At 40.7% G+C, this 22611-nt stretch overlaps 1 protein-coding gene across 11 annotated transcripts in view; it reads left to right on the top strand.

The window, feature by feature from the left end:
- Positions 1–15424, top strand: part of IFTAP (intraflagellar transport associated protein) — a 58747-nt gene extending 43323 nt beyond the window's left edge. For 10 of the 11 annotated variants that reach the window (XM_073348020.1, XM_073348010.1, XM_073348011.1 and 7 more), the window contains 2 exons: positions 5073–5203; positions 14169–15424. In XM_073348020.1, coding sequence (XP_073204121.1) covers positions 5073–5203; positions 14169–14333 — 296 coding nt within the window. In that variant the 3' untranslated portion in view covers positions 14334–15424. The remainder of the gene's footprint in view (positions 1–5072; positions 5204–14168) is intronic. The other variant, XM_073348021.1, reaches the window with a different exon arrangement.
- The last annotated feature ends 7187 nt before the right edge of the window (positions 15425–22611 follow it).

The raw sequence follows: 22611 nt of genomic DNA on the forward strand, positions 1-22611 counted from the left end.
AATCAATGTAATGGAAGAGTAACAAACTATTCCACATGGGTAAAGGTATCACAACCTAGCACTGAGCTGGTTTAGGACCACAGGACATATAAACCTGATTTTCAAAGGTGCTGAGTACCCACAACTCCAGCTGAAGACAATGAGGGCAGTAGGTGCTTAGTACCTCTGAAAAATCAGGCCAGATATCATCAGTTAACAACCACTTTAAGTTTTTCTGTGGGTGAAACGGATCATTACCCATTATTTTACAGAATCCATGCTTCCTTGTTTCCATTTTGAACTGATATTTACATGCAATAAAACAGCTTGGGGAACCAGATTCAGAGTAAGTACTGTGAGGTTTTTTTAATACATGGGGGAAAAAAATCCACGAATAGCTTGTTGTTCCCAGCCGCTGCAGTTTTAGCACCGCTTCAAGACTGTTTCACATGATGCAGCTCTCTAGGGCTGACAGCCCGACACTTGAGAATCAGAGGAGGTAGAAAGCTTAAAAGCTCAGTTTCCCTATTTATTTACCAAACCTCCTGACACCCCTTAGCAAAATATTTTTGTCAGGTGAGTTCTGAAAGTGGTAACCTACTTGGGCCCATCTATAGTTAAACATGGCGGGCTATAATGAAGATAAACAGTCAAGACTTTGAATTTCTTCACACTTGTGAGTTCAAACCAGATCCATAACATTAGCTTTTGTTTTTTTTAAGTTTAATTAAAATGTCAATGCTACATAACTACCTAAGAAACTGGCTCATTTAACAGTGTTCACTGATTTAGCAACCACTTGCTGCTGATCCATCATAACACCGAAGACTAAAGATAAGAGAATTGTTCAGTTTCCGAATCTGCCCTGCTGTGCTGTGTTGTATGTTACTAGAATCCCAGCATTTCACAACCACATCATCCAGGAAGGTGATTCTCCACAGTATTAAGCAAGGTGCATTCCAAATCCTTGCTTTTCTGATATCAGTACCTCCTCAGTTACCTCTATCTATATGATGTCATTGGCAGCGTCCAAGGCAGTCCTGTTGCTAATTAATCACCTCCAGTGACAATGTAATTAGTAGCTTAATTAGGATCATGATCTTCCACTAGTGCTGTAGCATTGGGCTAAGCCAGCTGTGAGGTACTGGCTAGATCTTACAGAATCCTACAGTTCCTGTGGAACCTCCCACTAGGAAGGAAGGCTGTCAAGACTCCCTAATTTTTCTCTCTGAAGGAGTTTCTTGATTAAACATTACCAAAAAAAGCAGCATTTACTGATTAGGCTCTCATTTGCTGTTGCACAGCCAGGGTACAGAGAAAATGCTCATTTCTGACATGTCTACTGGCAAACAAAGGTTGTTTACCACATTCTTATGGTGATAATTGAAAGAAATCTGAAACATTGTTTGCATTACTAACAAGCTTTAAAAAATTAGGACTGACATCCTGAGTATGACAAAGCACTTCTTGCTGAAAGCAAAAATAAATTTCCTTCTGTTGTCCTAATTTGTAAGTGTTGTCTTTTGGAGATTTTGCCAGATGGTTTCATTATGGGGGTTTCCCTCCCCTTCTCTCTCCATAAATTGGTCTATTGGGAATAAACAGTGGTATATTTGTTCTTTATACAGAAATGATCAACGATATACATCAGGAGGGAATGCTCAGGCCTGCCTCCTGCAATAAGTACATTGAGCAAGTGAATTTGAAACAAGTTGGGGGAGATCCCACCATATTTAGATGTTGGCCCACTTCTTCCTTCTGTAGCAAAGGAACAGTTTTGATCCCTATGAGTCATAAACGAATGGGTGTGTTTCTAGTGAGGTCCTGCAGGGATTGGTTCTTGGTCCTACACTATTTAAGTTTTTTTAATGACCTTTAATGAATAAGAAAATATAAAATCATCTCTGATAAAGTTTGCAGATAACACAAAAATATAGCTAAATGTAAATGTATACATCTAGGAACAAAGAATGTAGGCCACTCTTACAGGACGGGTGTGGAGGGATTGTATCTTGAGAAGCAGTGACTCTAAAAAAGATTTTGCCACCAGGCCCCCCAATCAGCTGCACATGAGCTCCCAGTGTGGTGCTGTGGTCAAAAGGGCTCATGCAATCCTTGGATCCTAGGAATCCTAGGAAGCTGAAGCAGGAGTTGAGAGGTTATTTTACCTCTGTATTTGGCACTAAAGGTTACTAGTCCCACTGTTTTTCCTGCTGAATACTATGTCCAGTTCTGGTGTCCACAATTCAAGGATGTTGCTAAATTGGAGAGATTTCAGAGAAGAGTCATGAGAATGATTAAAGAATTAGAAAACAAGTCTTATAGTAATAGATTCAAGGAGCTTAGTCTATTTAGCTTAACAAAGAGAAGGTCAAAGGTTGACTTGATTACAGTCTATAAGTACCTATTTTCACGGTTCAGGACAACTTTAACTATATCTCCCCTCTATGATCCAGCAAGGGCACCAACTTTTAGATTTCCAGCTCACAGGTATCACGTCTCTTGGGTGGAGGCCATGTCTGTCTCCCTCCTGACTAGGGTTTTTCTAGGCTGCATGGTTCCCCGCCTACACTGTGAATTCCCTGCCTAGACAGACCAGTGCTGCACTTTGTTTTATCTTCAGAGGCCACACAACCCTATATAATCAAACACAGTTATTCTTAATATAAAAGCATTGCAGAGAAAACATTAAAAACAATAAAAGTACCTACATGTATGCTAATAAGCTTACCTGAGATCATCCCCAACTCCAGGGATGGGCAACCTTTAGCCTGCGGCCCGCGCTGCTTCCCGCAGCCCCCATTAGCCTTGTACAGTGAACTGTGGCCAATGGGAGCTGCGATCGGCTGAACCTGCAGACACTGCAGGTAAACAAACTGTCCCAGCCCGCCGGCAAGTTTCCCTGACGGGCCACGTGCCAAAGGTTGCTGATCCCTCCCAACTCCAATAAGAGCTCTGGCAGATGTTAGTCCTCCCTACCCTTCCCTAAGGATTGCTCCCCTCTCCCGGAGAGAAGGTTCTGTCTGTTTGCTGGATCAGGACGAAGACCCTGACACAGTGTAAACTCAGGTTGTTTATCCAAAAGTCCTTTCTTTGTCTGTTGGTCTCTGGAGAATCCAATTTGATCGAATATACGTGAGCCACTCCAGGTGGTGGTACCTCTCTGCAGGTGTTACAACATGAATAAATTGACCAGTCCCACATCCCACCACTGTTCTTAATTCCTGAAGGACTGTGGTCACCCTCCATCATGGAATTATATACAATCCCTGGCTCAGAATGATACATAAACATAATATAGTAAGATCTCCCAAAGATCCCACAGGAAATTGCCATATCTATTACACCTACATGGGGAACAAACATTTAATAACTGGCTCTTCAATGTAGCAGACAGAGATAAAACATGATCCAGTGGCTCAAAGTTGAAGGTAGATAAATTCAGACTGGGAATAAAGCATGCTTTTTTTAACAGTGACAGTAATTAACCACTGAAACAATTTACTAAGGGTCGTAGTGGCTTCTCCATTACTGACCATTTTAAAGTCCAGGTTGGATCATTTCCTAAATGATATGCTCTGGGAAGTTCCATAGCCTGTGTGGTGCAGGAGGGTAGACTAGATTATCACAGTGGACCCTTCTGGCCTTGGAATTGATGAATAATGGAAGGAGCTTCCTCTGCAGCATGGGGCAAGGGTCACTTGCAGATTTAAACTAATGTAAATGGTGGAGTCTCTGTAACTTGAAATCTTTGAATCATGATTTGAGGAATTGGGGGGAGGGATAGCTCAGTGGTTTGAGCATTGGCCTGCTAAACCCAGGGTTGTGAGTTCAATCCTTGAGGGGGCCATTTAGGGATCTGGGGCAAAAATTGGGGATTGGTCCTGCTTTGAGCAGGGGGTTGGACTAGATGACCTCCTGAGGTCCCTTCCAACCCTGATATTCTATGATTCTATGAATTCAGTAACTCAGCCAGAGGTTAGAAGTCTGTTATAGCGATGGGTGGGTGAGGTTCTGTGGCCTGCAATGTGCAGGAGGTCAAACTAGATCATCATGATGGTTTTGTGGCCTTAAAGTCTATGAGTGGTTGAACATGTCAAGGCTTAGCACACACCTATTAGCAACCTTATCCAGGTTCTTTCTGCCTTTCAAAAGGCTTTTTCAATCTAATTGACCTAGAAGATGCTTAAATATTATGGAAATGAGAGCCAATACAAACCCCTAAGATACAAAGATTTATGGAACAAACTACAAAGAAATAAGGCTGAAAGGTAAAAACTTTTATTCCTGGACTTTCATCTTCTGGCTCATGATTTGAATCTAATTTGAGATCCCAAGGGAGATGAGCTTCAACTCTTTAATAAAGAAGAGTCCCTTTTACAAAGCCACTGTGTATAATCCTGCTGACTTTGACACAATAAACAATCTTCAGATGAAGCTAGGCCTCCCTGGGACATCCATCACCTAAACGGGACAATGGGACTACATAAATTCATCTCCTGAATTTAAACTGGGAAGTGAAGAGGTGTGACTGGAGCATTGCACCTCCCAGGTGCCCCCCCAAACCCACAAGTCACCCCAGGGGGGAGAAGAAGTCTTTGTCTCCAGGATCCACTGAGACAGGCTCCATCCTATCCAGTTTACAGATGGGGAAACTGAAGTGAAGTGATTTGCCAAAGGTCACCCAGCGGGTCAGAGCTGGGGATGGAATCCACGTTCTCGGGCTCCCAGGCCACTGACTTCTGCACTGGCCCTTGCCTCCTCTTTTGAATAGAGGGGCATCCAGACCCAAACTTCCTGAGAGTTTGGGGGTCTCCACGATATATGGTTTTGATTTAACTTATTTGAGAAATTGGGGCCAGCCATCAAGTTCAAATCCAATTTGACTTCCCCAAAGTATAGGCATTTTTTTGATCTGGCTTTTGGTTCAGGACTGCATCTGCTCTAAGGATAAGTACCTGTATTATATTTTGTAGAACAAGAAAAGTATAACACAAGTGCTACCGAGCTTCTGAGCTCTGCAAGGTTTTAGAGTATGATTTTGCTAAATTATACATTGAGTGGAAGGATTGAGTCAAGTGTTTTGTATTCAGCAGGGTCATTAGTGCTTCCAGGAGAGGTGGAACAGACAGCGACTTACTATACACCTTTCTTTGATCAGCCTACTAATCTGGAGTTCGGGACCTTGCCAATTACACAACCGTCAATCAGCAAAACACAAGAGGTATGAGATCAGATTTATTCAAACATAGTTTTCTTTTTCCAGAGTGAATTTTAATGCTATTTCCATACAGGAACAGAGGGCTGTAGAGGGAGCTTTGTGGAACTGACTTGAAGGGAGTTAGCAATTCATTTTTAAATATATTTAAAAAAATTAACAAGTTAAAGTAATTATGCTCTTTGATGGAACAGCTCCTGATTAGTGATGCACACTGCTGCTGTATAATAAATGAGCCGGTGAAATATATCACTTTTTTGCTTACCTGTAATTTTAGCCAGTACATTTTTTATAATTGGTAAAGCTCACAGGCTATTCAAACAAACCTTTGCAGCTCCTGACCTTTTAACAAAACATTAGGTTACATAGAATGAGGGACCAGTTAATTTCCTGATGCTTTGGCAGTATTACACTACACTTAAACTCTTGCTGGGGTGAGTGCAGAAATCCATGTCCCAAATTGCAGCTAGCAAACAGTTCCTTTAATGCCACATTAAAAACAACAAAACAAAACAAAAAAGAATCCCTCCCTAGAACATATCTTGACCACAGAGTTGGAGTTTATCTTTTGGAAATTATTGTCATTGAGATGCAATTCAGTATTAGCACAGGCTACCAGGTGAAGTGAAAAGGACCGCACCATGACATGTCAGCAATCACCAACAATCAATATGTTTTAATTTAAATTGCCCCTTCCTCTCAGAATTTCAGCCCCACTCACATCAGAAATGTAGGTCTAGAATGCGTGCAGGCTTATTTCAAGTCTTTAAACCTCCTGACAAATCAGCCAGTGTGAACATTAACTTTAGAATAAGGAATTTTTCTGTTGCAGAGGTGGTGTGGTGGTGGTGTTGTTGGTTTTTTGTTTTGTTTTGGGTTTTTTTGGTTAATCATTATAATAGACGTTGAAATGTAAGGTTGCTTCTGGCTAAAATGAGGCAGCTTTGCTAGTGTCATTTGGTTATTGATGTCCTGTGAGGCTTAAATCAAGATGGTAAAGATGTGTGACCAATGAAGGATTGATGCTACTGCATTGCATATGCAGTTTTGCCTGCTGAGCTCAAATGTATTTTATTCTTTGAAATCAACCCTAGAAAATATACTGTTAAGACCAATTCTGCATTGGAAGGGAGATGGACTAGATGCTCTAATAGGTCTTTTCCAGTTCTAACCCATATGGTTCGGTGATTAAAATAAAAGTCTCTGAATGACCGATAACATGGTAGTTAACCTCCATCTTTATACCTTTAGAAATATACATTTTTACACAAAAATACTATGACATATTGAAATGCATAGCCCAGGATATTAATGTATGGGGATATAAAGAAGAAGGGGGTTGCAAAAATCTCAAGTGTTAATAAATGAATGCACATGACAATAGAAGGTACAACTTATGAGAGGTAGATGGAAAATCCCATTCGCTGCAGCATTTATTTCTATTAGAGGAACAGTTTGGTCATACAGTAGAACCTCAGAGTTATGAACACCAGAGTTACAAACTGACCAGTCAACCACACACCTCATTCGGAACCGGAAGTACACAATCAGGCAGCAGCAGAGACAACTCCCCCCCCCAAACTGATACAGTACAGTATTGTGTTAAAAGTAAACTATTAAAAAAAAAGGGAAAGCAGCATTTTTATTCTGCATAGTAAAGTTTCAAAGCTGTTTTAAGACAATGTTCAGTTGTAAACTTTGAAAGAACCATAACGTTTTGTTCAGAGTTAGAACACCTCCATTCCCAAGGTGTTCTAACTCTGAGGTTCTACTGTACATAAAATAAACTGAGTGTTATAGGGGACAATGGAAGGATGTGAAGGTGTGCCAACATGCTCAATGCTTTACCAGACACAAAATGAAGCTAGTTCCTACCTTAAATTATACATGTGTTTATGTCCATCCACTTAGACAATATAGTTACAGCCTAATTTTCATAGTTGCTGAGCTCCCACAATTCCACTTGAAGTCAATGGGTGCTGCAAGTGCTCAGTACCTTGATAAACAAGTCCTAAGCTCTTCAGGGCAGGGAACCTGCCATGGGATGTGGGAGAAAATTATTTCCAGAGGCTCGAAAGAGTACAATCATTTCCATCCCTTCTTTCAACCCAAACATGTCCCGGCCCATCAAACTGGCTGTTGGAGGAGGGCAATAAAATATGGCTATCTATGCTGTGTTACTAGGATTCGGCTTTTCCATTCCCCACCCCCAAACCACTAGCATGCTACAGGATGCTGACATGAGTCCATGTCCCTGACATTCCGTGTGAGGGACTTGGGAAAATGTGTAGTTTTCATCAAATGGCCACAGTTAATGTGTTTAACTGAGGGGAAATTACATGCAAATGTGCCTAGTTGTTAAAGAGACTCTCATCTTCCTGAAAATTATCCCTCTCTTAAATGCAATGAGAACAAGGATGAGTGACCCAGTATCTTGTTCATTTTGGCTAGCAACGTGACTTCCGCTTTCTTCAATGGTTTTAGGCATGTGCGCATCCCCTTAGAGTAAAAGTACCATGTGCTGTATGAACGCTGTCATAAACTGAAGCTTGTGACAGTGTCACTGAAGGATTTGAGTCCATTACCCGAAAATACTTGTATCCCTAGCCCAGACAGTCATCCCTTTCTCAACTCCTACTCATGCCTTTCTTTCAACCCGCCATCCTTTTTCTCCACCCTGTGTATTCATTTCTGCTTGCCCAATCCCCTCCTTCCTTGCTCTCTTCCCCCTACGTGCTCTCTAGATGAGCATAAACTTTCCATCCAATGATACATTTATGCTTCCTTCCCTCATCACCTATCTCTGTCCAGTTAAAGTATTTACATAGTGCCACTCACTGTCATTATTATTATTATTATTTGTATTACGGTAGTACCTGCAAGATAAAATCCTGGCCCCAGTGAAGTCAGTGGCAAAACTCCCATTGATTTCTATAGGGTCACAATTTTACTTATAGTCTCTTACCAAGATCAGGTCCCATTGTGTTAAGTGCTGTACATACCCATAGTAAGAGCAAGGGCTTGCCTCAAAGAACCTCCAGTCTGAAGACAAGACAGACAAAGGGTGAGAGAAGAAAATGCCGTATGTCTATGCTGCAAAAAACCCCTGCGGCACCAAGTCTCAGCCCGGGTCAACTGACTCAAGCTTGCGTGGCTCATGCTACAGTGCTAAAAATAGCAGTGCAAACGTTCCCGCTTGAGCTGGAGCTTGGCTTCTGAAATCCACCCCTCTCTCTGGGTTTCAGAGCCCAGGCTCCAGACTGAGTGGGAATATCTACACTGCTATGTTTAGCCCCATAGTGTGAGCCACATAAGCCCAGATCTGTTAAGATGGGCTCTGAGATCGCTGCCATGGGTTTGGTTTTTTTGCAGTGTAGACGTACCTATCGGTTAAGTAACTTGTCCAGTGTCACACAGGAAATCTGTGGCAAAAGTGTGAATTGAAACTAAGTTTTGTGTTGCTCACCTCAGTGCCTTAACCGCCAGACAATCTTTCCTTTCTCAAAGTGTCTTAGCTCATCATAATCTGAGTGTGTACTCTGCCTACACATGTTTTTTCTACCTTTTCCACATGGGTATTGAGCTGATCAGTTTTCCCTTGAACATACAATACATTCAGCAGTGTTTGTCTGTGGGGACAACCCTTTACATAATTTAAACAAGAGAACTGTAGATTGCCCTGAGTTATGCAAAAATAGAGGTTAGAAAGAACAGAATCAAGGCTTTTAGTTCAATGTATCTGCACAGAAATTAAATAAAAAGAAACTGAATTGCCAACTATTAATAGACTTTTGAAACTCTCAATTTAGGGTGTTTTATTTACAACATTACTTCGCAAAGTGGCCTCCAGCAAAATGCTCCAGTTATTAATCTGAACATTACATTCCTTCCTCTTTAATTTGGATTTGTGGTAGCTGTGAACGAAAACGATTCTTCCTTCAGAGGTGTGTCTGTTCGAGTAAATCACATGGGCAATCTTAAGAAAACTGGCAGTTCTCTAACAGAGCACAAATTCTATTCCCAGAGAGCTTCCAGAAAAGATTTCAATTAAATGTTAAATTAGACATACGCATATTTCTCTCGGCTCCTTAGGCAAAAATAACAAGATAATAACTTGATTCACTGTTGTTTTTGTTCAACTGTGAGGGATTCAGTGTTCCGTAGCAGAATTTCTTCCTTTTGAAATAAATCAGAATTTCAGTTTGTAATCTAAAGGCCTTTGGACTGATTTCCTTCATACAAGGCTGAAATGAACTAATACTTGGGAGAAGATAAAAACCAAACCAAACCCACTGCTTTCAATGCTTGCCTGAGAGATGAAGCACACAAATAGACATACAGCTGAATTAGACTTTTTGAAACTTGCAATGAGGAGATAACAGAGTGAAGTCTGGTGTGTTCTACTCTTACATCCAATTTCATTTGGAATTACATGTACATTTTTCTTTTTTACAAACACTTTTCCATTACACATCTGCATGTTCATGAAATGGTTTAGTTAAATGCAAATCATGACAAGGTCATAGTGGCTGAATATGTTTTCTCAATACTCTAATAGCGTTGGTGCAGAGGTGACAGATTTGATTTTGTAGAATTGCTACAAAGGTTCACTGCAATCTGAAGTTTTCTTAATTTAATTACTTGTAATCATGGTATCAGCCGCTATGGCAGCTACAGCAAATGGAAAACACTTTGAGATTAAATAATACTTTATGGGGTTTGGTTTTGGATTTTTCTCTTAACTGAACACTTAGAAAATTAAGATGGATCACTGTTAGATCTCAAGGGCCTCCTCCACGGCATGGTATTTTAACAGGCTTCTCCTGGGAGAATTCATGGAATGGGTACTGAGTGGGTTGAGGGACTAGAACTTTAGTTTTGGTGGGTCAAGAGAGCTTGTTTGTGGATATTGACTCAGCTGAACTTTATTTGAATGTTATTTATAAAAAAACATGGGTATACCATTCTGCACCTAAGGTTTGACCCAAAGCACACTTAAATCAATAGAAAGAGTTTCAGGAAGTAGACAGGTACAACTGATGAATGGAAATTAAACAAATAAAGACATATAACTACCATTCGTGCAGTCTGTTCATATCTAGAGTCAGTAGTTTTAGCTTCTGCAGAGAACAAGCTTTTTGGCGGCAACACTAATTCTTGCAGCGGAGCCACAGTTACTGACCTGCTGCAGATCTGAAATCGGATCCTGCAGACCCTTACTCATGTGAGTATTCCTTACTGAAGTCAGTGGGATGACTCACGTGCAGTATCAGACTCTTATTTCCTAACTCTAAGTCTGTTCAGCACCAGAAGGTTGATGAAATTTAAGCCATTTGCATAGAACAGAAATATAGAAATTGAACTTCTGAAAGTGCATCCAAAAAGAGAAGGGAAAGCATTCTAATTCTTCCAAAGAGACTTACATCTAAGTTTAATGCTAGTCAGACTCATTGAGACCTGGAAGATTCTACTCCCACATATTTAATGTTGTGCATTTCCTTTGTTTTTTTTCCTGCAGATTTTGCAAACTGGAGGGTAAATATTTTTGATTGTAAGCCATCCCCTCCACCAAAACAAAACAAAAGAAAAAAACAGTCATGCTTCAAGATAATGAGGGGACACACATTGCTGCATTGTTAGCTCTGCACGATCAAAAAAACCTCATTAAAATCATCATGATTGCTTCTTAGCCTTGTGACTAAAATCAAGTGTAGAGTATGGTCAGTGTAATATCTACTGTATGATCAAAACCTACTCTTGCAGGAGGTGACTCTGGTGATCTTACAGATCTTTTCTATATCTAACTCTAATGTCTATGATGTATTATGTGAGATTAATTGTGGCAATATGACCTCTTGCATAATCTCAGCAGAAATCCCATGGGATAATGTGACTCCTAAGTTGAGTAGCTAATGAACACAAGTGTGAATTTTAAATATGGGCTGGAGTGATTTCCTCTTCTTTTGAGGAAGTCTCTCTTTTCCAGGATTAACCCAAAAGTAATGGAGTGATCCTATGCTCTCAATCCTACATCACTGATGGATGTTTGTGAGTCTCAAAATAAACTTTAGAGACTCCTAAATATTGTTGAACTATGACTCAATTACATTTTGACGCACTACTTTGTCATTGTTCTATGATCTAAATGTCACTTTCCCTTGATGCACAAGCCTGTTCCATTGTACAGTCCTGATTTGAAATTCCGGTTAGCTCCATTAGAACCCTTCAATAGGTCTTGATTGAATTCTGCTGGACTCTGGATTTCAGGTAAATTACAAGTTTGCATTGCATCTAGGAGTCCAGTAGACCTGTTACTGTATTTCAAAACTTTGTTGCCAACTAGAATTAATAGGAAGCAGGAGTATTCTGAACAGGAATTTCCAGTAGATGGCAATTCCTAATAAGACCTTGAGGATTTTATAGCTTTCACCTGTAGGCAAGAAACAAAAAAAAAGCTGAGATTGGAATACATGCTATGACATGGAATTCTTAGCACAGTTTTCTCACACCAGCTTCCATGCCTGCTTTCACTTCTGCAGCTTGAAAAGCTGCTCATCCTGCAAAGACATTGATGTAAGATCTTTAAATGCCACAATAATCAAAATCAATTTTCATCCCAGAAGGCAGAAAACAGATTCAAAAGGTCATCAATTTAGGTGGTCCTGAAAACTTCAAGGGAATATGGGGGGGGGAGAGGTGGGGAGAACACTTCTGCACCAGGATTCTGTACCGTAAGAGATCTAAAGTAAAGGCTAGACATTTCCTTCCATAGACTACAATTTAATGAACTTGTTTGAGGAGAAATAGGTGGATTATAATAGAAAACCTATGTGTGCCTGCTTCAAGTTACATTTTACTACTTCTGCCAAGGTCATTGTTGAGACCAGAGTTTCTGTCATGAAAGTGCCAGTGACAAAAGTTAATAATAGTATCACAGGAATTAGAAATAGGAAAGATCTATGACAGTGGGGTCATCTGGTCCACCCTCCTGCCAGTACAAAATTGTTCTCCAGTGCGTTGTCTGGTCTTATTTAAACTGACTCAAGAGATGGGGCAGTCCTCATTGGAGAATAGTGGACAGTATAACAGCTCATGCTCAGGAAATTGTTCCTGATATTTTACTCACATTTTCCCATTAATTTTGTCGCATTGCCCCTCGTTACACCGTCTGGCCTCCCCTCCCTTGAACAATCCAAGGTTTTACTAATTGATGAAAAAATCTCAACCCCAGTGTGTAAATAGTAAGATGTTGAGAATCTGGCACAAAGCTGCATGTTACACAAACTCAAGTGGAAAACAGAGCAAAACAAGCCTAGGCGGAGATTTTCGAAGGTGCTCAGGAGATTAATGCACACATCTTTTCTCTGTTTTGCACTCAAGTGGGTGTAACATGCTGATTTTTGTGAATTCTGAAGTGTCCCATCACATGCAAAGCATTTGGGGCTCAATCTTGCAAAATGATCTTATCCAGCACAGCACCTAAGCATGTGCTTAACTTTAAACATGCTTAATGTCAAGCATGTGGTTAATCCCACTGAAGTCAATGAGGCTATTCATGTGCTTAAACGCTTTGCTGGCGTGGGGCTGGAGTTTTCAGCACTTTGTAGCATAGATTTCTTGCTGCCAAGAAAAAACATCTTCCTAATAATGAATTGTCTATGATTATTGAAGCCCCATAGGGTGTGTCTACACTGTGTACTGAAGCTGGGCTCTGACTCAGGTTGGAGCCCAAGCCCCACTTCTGTCCACACATAAATCAGTCTGATTTGGGTCAGCAAGCACTCAGGTCCTGAGTCCTAGGGCCCTGCTAGTTGGGTGGATCAGAGCCTGAGTCCCACCGTGACTTGGGTCCAAGCCCTGTCATTTAGCAGTGTGGATGCAGCTTGAACCACAGACTCGAGTCAGAAGGTCTGTGTAGCACAGTATGGACATATTAGCATAACTGTGAGACCCAGGTCCAGCAACTGTAAACCCAGGTTTACAAAGCAGTGTGGACACTCAAGCATGGGGTTGGAAACAACAAGCCCATAAACCTAGGTCCAGCACACCCAGGTTTAGAGTGCAATGTAGACCTACCCATAGAAATATTATGCTAAATTGGGCAAAGCACAGGGACCAGTCCTGTACTGTTGGAGAACAGGGAGGATGTAAAAGATGTGCTAACAAGATGTTCCCATCTGTAATTTCTAGGATTAATTTATCTAATGTCTTATTGAAAACATTTTATGCTATGGTCCCTCTGCTTGTCCTTATTAATATGCAGCCTTTAAAATATTATGATTTATTTACTTATCCTATTTATAAATTGTGCCAACTAAAGTCTTTTCAAAACACATTTATAATTTAAAATATTCAGTGCAACATATGTCAGCTGAGCCAATATTGACTAATTCTGCAATACTGTACTTCCCATCAACCAAAATAACCCACTGCACACCTCTGCAAGCAACTTCTTTGGTTAAAGGAAACAGGCCTTGCAGTGTTTTAATAACTGAAAATTGATTATGCTTCTTTGCTCTTTATAGGCATTCCCATTGCTACAAAATGTAGTATCAGTTGAGTAAACAGCACATAAAACTAGCCAAAATCTTAAAGTTGTGGGACCTATCCTTGCAACTTAACATATAGCTCTACATATTTTTTCCATATCCTCACAACCCTGCTGGTACAAGTGGTGGAAATGTAATAGTTGTATGCAAGGGAGGTTTTTTGATTCCTTGCCTTCAGCAAAAATTAGTTAATGATATTCGTTCCAATACAGTATGGTACAAATGGGGCACATTAAATGGCTTAAATTAGGTCAAATTGAATAATTGAATTTATTCTTTTACTTAAAAACAGCTTAATCAGCTGAGAGTGCTGGAGTCTAAAAATAGTTTAATTAAATATTAACCAGGTGTTTATGTTTTGAGCTTCTTTATCGTTACTTGCTGCTGTTTTATTTATATTTCTATATTTTTCCCTGTTGCAGCTATGTGGGGATGAAGTTCAGCTGTTCTCCCTTGATGAAGAATTTGACTATGACAGTGTGGCATTGACCCCCAAGTTCTCTGAGGCTGAGATGAAGGCCATTATAAACTTGTCTGTACAGAAAAAAGTAAGGCTTGGCCTCAAGTCACCAGGATGTGAAGACTGAAGCTGACGTACCTTGCTGGGCATTCTGTTATTCAGCTGGAAAAATATTTTAAGGGGAAAATCCAGCTCCTTCTTCTGCCATCATAGAGGGCTCTTTTGCAATAGAGCCAGTGTGAGCCTGTCATAGAACCTGTGGGATGTTCATATACCCTGTGCAGCATGGGGCTGAAGCAGCCTCTACGTAGTATTATTATTCATTATTTGTATTACTGTAGTGCTTAGGAGCCCTAATCATAGATCAGGACCCCATTGTACTAGGTGCTGTTCAAACACAGAACAAACAGATGGTCCTTGCTCCAAAGAGCCTACAGTCTAAGCATAGCAGCTTCACAGCCTGGAGGGTAGATTCCTCTGTCTCTGCCCCCTTTACATATCCCTAGAACCACTTTCCTAGGTACTCATACTGGATGCTCTGATCTGGATTTGTTCCTATATGCATACAATTCCTACATAGATCAGTGGGTTTTGAAAGACTTAAGCCCTGGTTCTCAGCCCCAGTTCCACTTGCTTTGTTGTTCTCTGGCAGCACAAAGCAACAGCAATGGTGCCTTAAAAGGCAGCTAGGAATTCCTGTGGTGAAGAAAAATCCTTGAGTAGCATATAATGCTCATAGTGCTAGAATAATGACTCCTTAGCGGGTCAGTATAAGCTGGTGTAAATTAGAGCAGCTCTATGGCTGCTCCAACTACATTTTGTGCTGGCTTCAGCTCCCAACCAGCCCAGTGCTGTCTCAGAGCCGTTTTTGCCTGGCTCCCTCAGGAGTGTAAACACGAGCTTGTGGCAACTGAGCATTCAGCCTTTAGTCTCTTTTTCTAGCATTATAAAGTGTAAAGATACAGAACTGTAGACCAATGATCCAACCCAGGAAGAATTTTGAGACCTTCTGTGTGATTTCAGTTCTTCAGACTAGTAATATTCCTATTTTTTCAGTGTTTTTTCCTAACCTGAGTTTGAATTAAGTGTGTATAATTCCTGAAAAATCACAGTAATGTCTCTTTTTTTTGGTCACAAAAAAGTCTTCAGGGCAGGAGAAGCAGAAAAGCAGTGATTTCACCCATTACCTAACTTGACGAATAAAATTTAGTCTGTAAATATGGAAATTTCATACATTTATATAGGAAATGGTCCCAAGGTTTTTCATCATATGATATACATTCAGCATCACTGAAATGCAGCAGCCTGTGGGGTGGAGAGTGAAAGTGCATACAACATGCTGCATAGCATGTGAGGGAAGGAGAACATGTGGCCAAAGGCCCTGGGGAAAATGCTTGCTCTTACATGGAGAGTCATGAGATATGTAGGACTCAATCCTTCTTGCTTTCCTTCAGCCATTGGGGCCATTTGCATGAGCAAAAGTACCAACACCTGGTCCATAATGGGTCAGGTACATCCTGGCATAACTCCATTAACTTTAGTTTGTGGACCAACAATTCATCTTTGGCATAATACCATTACCTTTGCGATATAAGATTACAGCGATGGGTGTGGTAAGAATGCCTGGGTAGATAGCTTTGGGTTTGAACAACATGCTGTTTAAACACTTTGAATGAAATCCATAAGGCTGGATGGCTGCTCCAAAGCCAACAGTTTCCATGAGTCAAAAAATGGCATCCTCGTTCCAAAGGAAATGATTTGTTTCAATTATATGGCAAATTATAAACAGGCACCACTGACAGCAGGATATTTTTTGTTTTGATTGATTAGACGACATCATTTGAGGTAGGGTTAATAAACAGGGGAAAGGAAGAAGAGAGTGCTCGGATACTATGCATATATGCAGTTGTATAAAACCCTAAGATAGGCTAGGTAGAGAAGGTAAAAGGGATTGACCCAACGTGGTGGGAGAACATGAGAACATTTTAAAAAACTATCTTTAAAGCTATGCTAAAGTTGTGGTAAAAACGGACTGAAAACACTCCTTAATTCATTTTGTTTCACCAGGTACAGAGCCCTGTGTATAAAATGGGAGCGGGGGGAGCCATGGCTAGATTTCAGCTGGATGAGAAGGGGGACCTGGAAGGGCATTGTTATAGAAAAGGTTGAGATCCAGTGTATTAAGACATCCAGGCCTCCCTTGAAAAACATTAACTATGGCTCACTGCATCCCTGTGATGTAAGTTCAGTGAAGCTGAATGACCTCAGTAGGCAACTCTCTGTTTAAGAGACCACTGTAAAACATCCCCATAGTCTCCAGACTTTGTTCAACCCCCAGCTGAAGAACCAACACTATTAGGAAACAGTTTTGCAGGTCCATGGGGTGATTTGTTTAGGCTGGGTTTCATTGCATTCGTTGCCCTATTTTCCAGAAGGGTAAACTCAGGCACAGTGAAGTTAAGGGTCAATTCTATTTCCATTGAGGTCAGTGACAAAACTTGGTCAAAGTTGCATAATGACTCAGCGGCAAAGAGTCCTGTGGCACCTTATAGACTAACAGACGTATTAGAGCATGAGCTTTCGTGGGTGAATACCCACTTCGTCGGATGCATGTAGTGGAAATTTCCAGAGGCAGGTATACATTTTCTGGAAATTTCCACTACATTCATCTGACAAAGTGGGTATTCACCCACGAAAGCTCACGCTCCAATACATCTGTTAGTCTATAAGGTGCCACAGGACTCTTAGTCTGGATCTGTAAAAGCAGCAAACATGGCTACCCCTCTGAAGCTTGACATAATGACTCAGTAGCCAAATCTAGCCCTGGTAAATGTAAGCACATCTACTATTGACCCCATTAACAGTTGTGTCTTCTATACTAGGGATGAAGTTAACGACTCCCTTCCCTTTCTTTCAGATAGATACACTTCTCTTACCTACTGCTTAGGTAGGTATGTTCTATACACTGTCATTCAGACTGATCATTACATGGTTCAGTTTGGGATAAAGAAATACACCTCTTTGGTTAATGCTGAACAATTGTTAAACTCTGGTGCAACATTCATCTTGTGCAGAGAGGTGGGATACTTCACTTAGGCCTCTCGTGAATTCTCCTTTTTCCCTTTGCTTATAGAGAGAAATATCATAATGGAGAACAGGCACAGTAAGTTAGACTTGCTGGTCAGTTCATTTTATTGACCTGCTTAGATGTGACTCAGTTGTTAATGTACCATTTCATTGCTTATCTGCTGCTGGGAAACCATATTTCCTATCCTGTAATTATTCATCAAGTCTTTCTTCAGTTGATATTGATACATATATAGATATATATCTGGTATTGTTTAATTGTCGGCATTATAAGACTTTGGGGCCTGACTGATAGATTCCTTCCTCCCCACCCAGTATTTAGAATTTGGCCTGGGGGGAGAAGGGGAGAGAATGACCTAACGCGTGCGCACACACACACACACACACACACACACACACACACATTTTTATTTGCAGCCAATTGTACTAAATTAATTTTCCTCTCCTCCAAAATCAGTTCTCCTGTACATGGCAAAAATCCACACAAGAAACAGTTCAAGGTTCCCCCTTGAGGATTTTTTCTCTGGATTGTTCCTTGAGGGTGGGGTATGCCCCCCTCCCAAAATGACCAGGATTTTGAAATGCAAATCTCACAGATCTTGGAGGATTCATCAGAATGCAGAAACTATAGGGGGAAAATGTAGAAAACGGAGCTTAAATCGTTCATTTGTTAGTTTCAACACGAAGTCCTCTTGCACTCCTTCTCTAACTGCAGACACTTCAGAACAAAGAAATCTAATGCATTTTCAAATCATGTTTAGAGCAGTTATTTTCCCAAGTCAAGTTAGTGTTAATTATAATATAGATTAATACTTTTTTAAGAGGATAACTTGCTTGCAAGTGGTGCTAACACACACACACAAATAATTCCCATTTCTTTTAAAGTCTTTTAATCTAACCTATCTATATGAGGATTGGGAAAACCTAGGGCAACATTGGGCCTTATGTACACTTTGGAATTTTTTTTAGAAGTCCCTACATTACTCAGAAATAGTGACAGGTTGTTGAAGAGGTTCAGATTTGGGCTCAGAGCCAAACCTTTGTGGTATAGAAATCAACATGGAACCAAATTCCATGTATGGCACAAATCCAACAACCCCATGTATTGCACAGTTTGACTAACCACTGTCAAAATATCCACTTGGCTTGTAGGATGAAAAATGCCCACTATGGTTTTTACCACTCAATTTTAGTAGTACTCAGTGATAGCCTGATTTTTACTTTGGCCCAGATTCTGCAGTCCAACTGAGGGCAGGAAAGGCCAAGCAGAGCATGGTACCTGTTCAATTTCACTTCACCAGGGGCCTGCAGCCTCTTCAGACTGCACCATGAAGGATCCTAAACGCTGGTTCAGTTGCGTGCAGGTATGCACATCTGCTGGTCAAAACTCCCTGCGTAAAGAATTGTGGTGGAGCAGCTGTGGGTGCTACTGCAGCCCTGAAGCTGTCGTATTGGATGCAGAGTGGCAACTGAAAAGGCTGGGGCAAAGATTCATTTGCTCTGATCCCAGCAGACCTCATCAGCACATAGTTCATTTACTGAGGCTGAGTGCTGACGAGAGGACTTGAAAATGTTGGCTTCACAAACCGCAAAAATTCAGCTCACAATAGTTCAAGTGACACATGAAAGATGAGGAAACCCTTGATAATGATTCTTGACAGCCTCACGAGATGAGTTCCCTGCACCACAGAGATGAGCACTTGTGATAAGTAAGGGCATTCCCACCGCTATGAACTTTCTTGTGGTGAACTGGCAGTTAGCACAGGTGGGCGTGAGGTGCCACATGTACCATGGGGGTTCTCTTGAAGGGAATGTATCCTTTTCACGGATTGGTTGGTTGCTTTGGCCAATCCCTGACATCTGAAATTCTGCCAGGTGTTAAATGTCTGCCTGTCCTTTCTGAAAACAAAAAGGTCGTTTTCTCTTAAAGGGCTTTAATTAAGTTCTAAACTCTTCAAATGATTATGAGTTTGGTAAAGCCGTTTGAGGAGACATCTTGAGGTGACATCTTGTTGGCAAGAGTATTGTACAGCCATATCACATGTTTATGATACTGTCAGATACTAAGGAAGCAAAGTGGAGATATTTTAGCTTTACCACTTGTTTATGAAATGTTTGCAAGAAGAAAAGCAAGGGTTAAGATGTACTGTCATTCTTATAGTCAAGCTAATTTATCTGCAATCACATGGACTCGCAGCTAAATGGAACTCAATTGTAATAAATTATGAGAATGCATAATGGTTGTCTTATTTACAGAATCTCTGAAAAAGACAATGGCAATGAAAATTCCCCAGAGCAATCAATTGTGATCTTACACAGGCTATTGGATATCTTCTTCAGAACAACTATTCACATAATCATGTTTCAAAATAGCAAGTAGGATGGATGTAAACCAAACCCGGGTCTGGTTTCAAGCTGAGCTGCAGGGGCTAACCCTACTCACTATATTAAGGGCCAAATCACACTCCTAGGTCTGAACACCCCAAACTTTGGGGAAGTTCAAACTTGGACCTGTATCCAAATGTTTCTTAGTGCTGTTTCTAAGGGCCCATCTGTACTACAAAAATAATGGTGTAAGGGGACCTGCCTGTGTAAAAAAGTCCCATGGAATTTAATAATAATGAAAACAATTGGGTTCTATAGAAATGTAATAGTGTTCTATAGATATGGTTGTGAAAACATAGAAATTACATGGAAAATTAACTAGCGAATCATATCCATGCTATAGAATTTTTATAGGATGATTCAACTTATAGAAAAGATAATTTTATATAATGGTGAAAAACCTATGGGAAGTTTATGATTTTGTCATGAAGATGATTACAACACATCTGTCCTTTGACCCCATTACAATAAGGTTAAAATCTGTAGGCAGGACTTAATTGTGTTTCATAACCATGCTAAAGTCCAAGGCTTTTTCTTGATTGCATGCAATGGTTACAACAGGGTAAGATCCCATCAGCACAACATTCTCTTTGAACTATAAAAAGAAAAGGAGTACTTGTGGCACCTTAGAGACTAACCAATTTATTTGAGCATAAGCTTTCATGAGCTACAGCTCACTTCATCGGATGCATACTGTGGAAACTGCAGAAGACATTATATACACAGAGACCATGAAACAATACCTCCTCCCACCGCACTCTCCTGCTGGTAATAGCTTATCCAAAGTGACCACTCTCCTTACAATGTGTATGAAAATCAAGGTGGGCCATTTCCAGCACAAATCCAGGTTTTCTCACCCCCGCCCCCCCTCCAAAAACCACACACACAAACTCACTCTCCTGCTGGTAATAGCTTATCCAAAGTGACCACTCTCCTTACAATGTGTATGAAAATCAAGGTGGGCCATTTCCAGCACAAATCCAGGTTTTCTCACCCCCCCCGCCCCCATACACACACAAACTCACTCTCCTGCTGGTAATAGCTCATCCAAAGTGACCACTCTCCCTACAATGTGCATGATAATCAAGATGGGCCATTTCCAGCACAAATCCAGGTTTTCTCACCCCCCCATCACAAATCTTGGGAGACAGGCTAGTCCTTGCCTACAGACAGCCCCCCAACCTGAAGCAAATACTCACCAACAACCACATACCATACAACAGAACCACTAACCCAGGAACCTATCCTTGCAACAAAGCCCGTTGCCAATTGTGCCCACATATCTATTCAGGGAACACCATCACAGGGCCTAATCACATCAGCCACACTATCAGAGGCTCGTTCACCTGCACATCCACCAATGTGATATACGCCATCATGTGTCAGCAATGCCCCTCTGCCATGTACATTGGTCAAACTGGACAGTCTCTACGTAAAAGAATAAATGGACACAAATCAGATGTCAAGAATTATAACATTCATAAACCAGTCGGAGAACACTTCAATCTCTCTGGTCACGCAATTACAGACATGAAGGTCGCTATCTTACAACAAAAAAACTTCAAATCCAGACTCCAGCGAGAAACTGCTGAATTGGAATTCATTTGCAAATTGGATACTATTAATTTAGGCTTAAATAGAGACTGGGAGTGGCTAAGTCATTATGCAAGGTAGCCTATTTCCCCTTGTTTTTTCCTACCCCTCCCTCCCCTCAGACGTTCTGGTTAAACTTGGATTTATGCTGGAAATGGCCCACCTTGATTATCATACACATTGTAAGGAGAGTGGTCAGTTTGGATGAGATATTACCAGCAGGAGAGTGACTTTGTGTGTGGGGGAGGAGGGGTGTGAGAAAACCTGGATTTGTGCTGGAAATGGCCCAACTTCATTATCATACACATTGTAAGGAGAGTGATCACTTTAGATAAGCTATTACCAGCAGGAGAGTGCGGTGGGAGGAGGTATTGTTTCATGGTCTCTGTGTATATAATGTCTTCTGCAGTTTCCACAGTATGCATCCGATGAAGTGAGCTGTAGCTCACGAAAGCTTATGCTCAAATAAATTGGTTAGTCTCTAAGGTGCCACAAGTACTCCTTTTCTTTAAAAGATGGAAGCTGAGATGCATTTTTTTGGTTGGTGTCAGATTTACAACCAGCTTACCTAAACATGATAAGACAATACATTTGTCGGATGAGCTACTTTCCTGCTGGATACATTTTTACAGTAAAAGAAGATGGAAGGCTAGTGTCTGTCCCAGGCACCATCGATGCTGCGTTAGTACTTTTATGCATAAGCTTAATATTCACAAAGCTTTCAAAAACAAAGATTCAGGAAAGTACAAATTATGGTCAGACTGCTTATTGAATGAAAATTTAATGCAGGATTGTCCTTTGTTTAAGTCAGATGCTTAGACTTAGTTTCCCATCTCACCGAAAGTTCTGTTAACTAGTCTAGTTCAAAATCCAGGCTGTCAAAACACTGGCAGCTAGCACTGGCTGAATAGTATTCACTGAATCAAAAATTTTACCAATTTAAAGACTTCTTGTTTTGTTTATGTAACACTTGCAAACAGTTCCTGAATTCTGCAGATGTCTCACTCATAAGCTTTCATCAGATAGACTGGACGAATAATTTCCTGCCTTGGGCTTGTTTAAGGACTGGAGGCAGAAAGATTTACTTTTCCTGTTTGCTGTTTGTGGCATGTGATTTGTCACATGGCATATTTTTCACTCTCTGAGTCATTGGATGACTGAAATGCTTTAATCAGGAGAATATGAATGAGGGATAGTGGATAACAAGCGGATAATAATGGAAATGAGATGCAAATAGTGAATAATGCATCTCGGGTGTAAATTTGTGGAAATTTTGCTGTCACTAACACCACTGTGAATACTTACAATGATATGAATATTCACAAACAAGGCCTAATCCT

This window comes from Lepidochelys kempii, chromosome 6 (assembly GCF_965140265.1).
Source record: "Lepidochelys kempii isolate rLepKem1 chromosome 6, rLepKem1.hap2, whole genome shotgun sequence".
In the NCBI taxonomy this organism is placed as follows: Eukaryota; Metazoa; Chordata; order Testudines; family Cheloniidae; genus Lepidochelys; species Lepidochelys kempii.